Source organism: Sinocyclocheilus grahami, unplaced genomic scaffold (genome assembly GCF_001515645.1).
Source record: "Sinocyclocheilus grahami isolate Dianchi unplaced genomic scaffold, SAMN03320097.WGS_v1.1 scaffold293.1, whole genome shotgun sequence".
In the NCBI taxonomy this organism is placed as follows: Eukaryota; Metazoa; Chordata; class Actinopteri; order Cypriniformes; family Cyprinidae; genus Sinocyclocheilus; species Sinocyclocheilus grahami.
In genome coordinates this window covers 878,617-883,656 of record NW_015505472.1, presented here as the reverse complement: position 1 = coordinate 883,656, position 5,040 = coordinate 878,617, and the positions used below count along the sequence as shown (strand labels likewise).

General features: G+C 37.4%; 1 protein-coding gene across 1 annotated transcript in view; it reads right to left on the bottom strand.

The window, feature by feature from the left end:
• The window catches only part of LOC107600843 (microtubule-associated protein RP/EB family member 3-like), an 8,193-nt gene extending 3,575 nt beyond the window's left edge, over positions 1 to 4,618 (bottom strand). The window contains exons 1-2 of the mRNA XM_016292814.1: positions 4,609 to 4,618; positions 3,382 to 3,489 (exon numbers count right to left, since the gene is read on the bottom strand). Coding sequence (XP_016148300.1) covers positions 3,382 to 3,489; positions 4,609 to 4,618 — 118 coding nt within the window. The remainder of the gene's footprint in view (positions 1 to 3,381; positions 3,490 to 4,608) is intronic.
• Between the last annotated feature and the right edge of the window lie 422 nt (positions 4,619 to 5,040).

The window sequence follows — 5,040 nt, the reverse complement described above, 5'->3', positions numbered from 1 at the left end:
CCTTGTTCATTTAAATGGGGAGTCATCTCAATTATCACCAGTAAAATATGGAGTGCCACAAGGATCTGTCCTAAGTCCTCTGCTATTTTCAATATACATGTTGCCCCTTGGTAATATTATTAGAAAATACGGGATTAGTTTCCACTGTTATGCTGATGATACTCAACTATATATCTCAACAAGACCAGATGAAACTTCTAAATGATCTAAGCTAACAGAGTGTGTTAAAAATAATAATTTTCTCCAATTAAAATAACGTTCTATAACATTCCGCCTGTTATATCTCAACAAGACCAGATGAAACTTCTAAATGATCTAAGCTAACAGAGTGTGTTAAAAATGTAAAAGATTGGATGACTAATAATTTTCTCCAATTAAAATAACGTTCTATAACATTCCGCCTGTAAACAAAGATGCCGTGACGCCAAACCCCCTCAAAAAAGAAGAAAGCCGTCGTGTTTACAACTGTGACGACGAGTGCTTATCAGGATCAAATAAACGCTGGATTTTTAAAAGTATGTGAAATATTTAAAGTTCGCTGCATAGAATCTTTAAAATACGTCCGAGAGTTTTACCAAAAACTGGTTTTACACACCGGTCTGTTATTGTGGCGACATTTCCACGCCCCGAAACGTGACGATGAACGAAACAAACTGTCGGTCAAACGGCCTCATGGGCAGGCCTTGGCCAATGAAAAAAGCTGCCATGAATTCCAGACCTTCAGCCATCAGTCTGAAGGTCTGGCTACACGAGACTAACTTGTTACTGGAGACGGGCTTATTATTGAAAATGCAAACTGATTGTCTGCCAGCAGGAGGCGCTTTTAGAGTGATAAAACTAGCGTTTCCCTGGTAACGGCTGTAATCAAAGCAGCTCCGCTCATGAACTCTACTTTATCAGAGAAAATAAAAATGCCATCAAAACTTTTCTGAACACAGTCGGTTCCCTTCAGAGATGATGCCAACCCTGAAACAACATACAGAACTACCAAATGTTGCTATAAGTTTGATTACATCATATCAAAATTGCTGTTAATAGTGTTCATCGTCTGTTTGATTACGTCTTTAATTGATTTTCCGTACATTTCTGCCATATGTGCATTAACTGACAGTCACCACTGATAAGATACTACTAAATATTGTAGAAACTTAATTTTCTGTAAAGTTGCTTTGAAACGATTTGTATCGAGAAAAGCACTATACAAATAAACTTGAATTGAATTTTAAAAATCATTCCCGTTGTCCTCTCACATTAAAATCCAATGATATATGAGCTTGATCTGTGCCTATTTCTCTCCTGATTCAGACAAGACAACTTTTTCACTGGATATATTATGGATATAGGACTTGCTAAAATCATCTTAATTACGAATTTATTTACAAACATTTCACAAGACATTAATTGATGGAATGAAGTTGTGCTTTGGATTATTGTGATGTTTTTATCCGCTGTTTGGACTCTCATTCTGATGGCATCCATTCACAGCAGAGGATCCATTGGTGAGCAAATTTCTCCAAATCTGTTCGGTTGAAGAAACAAACTCATCTACACCTTGAATGGCCTGAGGATGAGTACATTTTCAACAAACTTTCATTTTTGGGTGAACTATTCCTTTAAATGCAGTCTAAGGAGGCAGCTCACTAGGTTTTTGAACAGAGCTAATGATTCACTAAAATGAGCTAAGAGGTTCAGTAAGCTCAGCCTTTAACAAGCTACAGCATGGGCTGCGTGTCACCCCATTACTTGGTTAAGCCTGAGGCAGCTCACTAGGTTTTTGAACAGAGCTAATGATTCACTAAAATGAGCTAAGTAAGCTCATAAGCTCAGCCTTTAACAAGCTACAGCATGGGCTGCGTGTCTCCCCATTACTTTGGTTAAGCCTGTGTGTGTGTGTGTGTGTGTGTGTGTGTGTGTGATCAAAAATTAACTGTTTCAAAAGCCTGTTATCTGCTTTATATCTGGCAGATTTAACCAAAGTCAGGGAAGTGTGACGAGATGTGACTACAAACTAAATGGAGGTCACATTCCCAATCCACCCCAACAATCACAAAAGCAGTCAATATTCAGCAAATTAGGATACCACTTTTGTACCTCTCTGGGGACTCTATGTTTCCAGTTCTTGGCTGTTAACCCTCTATTGCACAATTTTGTCTCAGGGTAACCCTTTTCCATCACTTTTCAAACACAAAAGATGTCAATGAAGGGTTGTTAATGAAGGGATGACTTAAAAAAAATAAGAAAAATGTTGGTAACACTACATTCCTTGTGCTGATTTTAAAATATTTTTCTGGTCAAGGACGCACATTATCACTCTGCCTCAAAAAAGCCTTTTGTCACCTATACAAAAATAAGATTCATATTTATTAGTGAATAAAATTCACTTTAAAAGAGTCAGTCATATAAATTATATGTCAGTCATATAATTAAATTGTTTTTTACTATTCAAAAGTTCTCACCTAAGGCAAAATAACTGTTTTCTATTGTAATATATTTTAAAACGTAATTTATTCCTGTGATGGCAAAGCTGAATTTTCAGCATCATTACTACAGTCATCAGGGTCACATGATCCTTCAGAAATCATTCCAATATGCTATGTAGAAACATTTCATAATTATATTAAAAAAGGTATTATATATACATAAAAGTATTATTTTTTTACTGACCCAAAACTTTTGAACAGTAGTGTCTTTTTGTGTTAACTATAAAATACTTATTATTATTTTTTTTAGAATTTACAGAACATTAAAGTGAAATGTATATAGTGTATACTAAGAAACCAGTTCTAATAGTTTCTGTAATAACAGTTTGTTTTATTTTTGTTCTATTTTTTAATACTTTTTGTTTTATTTATTTATTTCCATTACCACAGTGTTGCTTCCGATTTAATTTATTTATTTTTTTTAATTTTAGTTATGAAGTCCAATTTTTATTTTTATAGAAAATTGAATCAGTCATGTTTAACATTGCTTTCATAAGGCATGCAATAGAGGGTTAAAATAAAAGGCATGTGTGTTATTTGTTTTTTTTGTTAACTTATTTCAGGTGACTATAACTTTAAAATGACCAATAAAGAATTTGGAGGGACTGAGGGATGAATAGGACTGACCGTAGTGACACTAAGCAAGCAATGACCCTTCAGGATGGCACATGAGAGAACACTGAGGAACTGATTTTGGAAAACTGTTTGTTAGTACTGCACTAACAGAGCAACACAGCACTGTTTTAATGCTGAATTAATTGTTTTCTCGTTAATAAAAGCTTGGGCATGGAGTAAATCATTCTGAGGCCTGTGCACAACCAGCTGCTTTGCAGAGCATGTTGTCAATCATTAGAGCTTCAGCAATCAATGCAGCAAATTGGCGGCAGAATCTCGAGGTTACCTGAGGGACCAGTTCTCTTGGGTTTGTGGGAAAAGTGTTCACCTGGATTTGGTGGAGACGCCACATCTTGGCCCTGCCTAGCTTGAATGGTCCAAAAGAGGACGATATCTACTTCGTCATGCCTGGAGCTGATCCGTGCTGGTCGCTGAGGAAATACATCAACTTCACGCTGTGGATCGCCGGATCGGCTTTCACCGGGGACGAAGCAGAGTCCAGCCCGGGGTCGTCACATGTGGTTGCCGCAAGCCCGCCGGACGCTCCTTCGTCGAATCCACCAGCCGCCACTCACTCTAGCCCTCCGGCCATTCCTCACGCTAGCCCCCGGCTTCTGCTCACTCTAGGCCGCCGCTGCTCACTCAAGGCCGCCGTGTGTGACGCTGTGTTACGTTGTGAAAGCGAAACTACTTTGTTTGGTCTTCCAAAAGAGGACACGACTAGAAATCAGTGGTTAAGTTGTATTTACAACACTGTTCCAGAACAGTTCAACCCAAATATTCAGATGTGTGCAGCACATTTTATGGAGGACCGTTTCTTGATCCTGGGAGAGTAGACTACAATGCCGGCTGTTCTGGCTCAAAGACAGTTTTTTATATTTAAAGATTTTTTATATTTTATATCTTTAAAGCATTTTTTTTGGGCAGTGTAGAGTAGGGCTTGTTGTTTGTCATTTCTCCGATCACAAATGCAGACATGGTTTTATGTTTACACGGCGCGATGCAACGCAACGCATAAAAAGACAGTATAAGTCATTATAATCCATAATTATGTCCCCACTGGATGCAACGAATGCCTCGTTTATAATGAGTTTTCATGTTTTTGAATCATCGCTCCGGCCTGACAGGGCATCATCACAGTATGGTGAGGGGCGTAACATTTCCGTCTCACGCTTGAGGTATTCGGCCAATCACAACGCACTGGATAGCTGGCCAATCACAGCACACCTCGCTTTTTTAGAACGATGAGCTTTGTAAAAATCGACGCGTTTCAGAAAGGCGGGGCATAGAGGAGAAACAATAATGTACAGTATGTGAAAAATAATGTAAACACATTTCATTACACCAAATACACAAAATAATGTTCTTTTTAGCAGCATCATATGACCCCTTTAAAATCCTTTCTCCTATCCTAGGAATTACAAAATACAAAAGCATATTTGACAAAGAACATTAGACACCTTCACTTGTCTCAAGTAATATTTTCAGAAAACCTGACACCAAAAACCAGCACCCTGACTCATCACTTGATAAAAATATACATTTAACACTATAATGACTTCCATTAGTTATTAACAAACATATAATGCATACTACATCAATATATCAGCCAAACCTTTAATAACTAATTTACATTCATAACTATTTAACTAATGATCTGTTGAGCAATATCTAGGCCTAATGTTGGATATTGATGAAAGTTACTTCTCATTTTTTATTAACGATGTCTGTATTTTACAAACACTAAGGTGAAGGCTTTACTCATGAATATGAATTACGGACACGACTAGAAATCAGTGGTTAAGTTGTATTTACAACACTGTTCCAGAACAGTTCAACCCAAATATTCAGATGTGTGCAGCACATTTTATGGAGGACCGTTTCTTGATCCTGGGAGAGTAGACTACAATGCCGGCTGTTCTGGCTCAAAGACAGTTTTTTATAT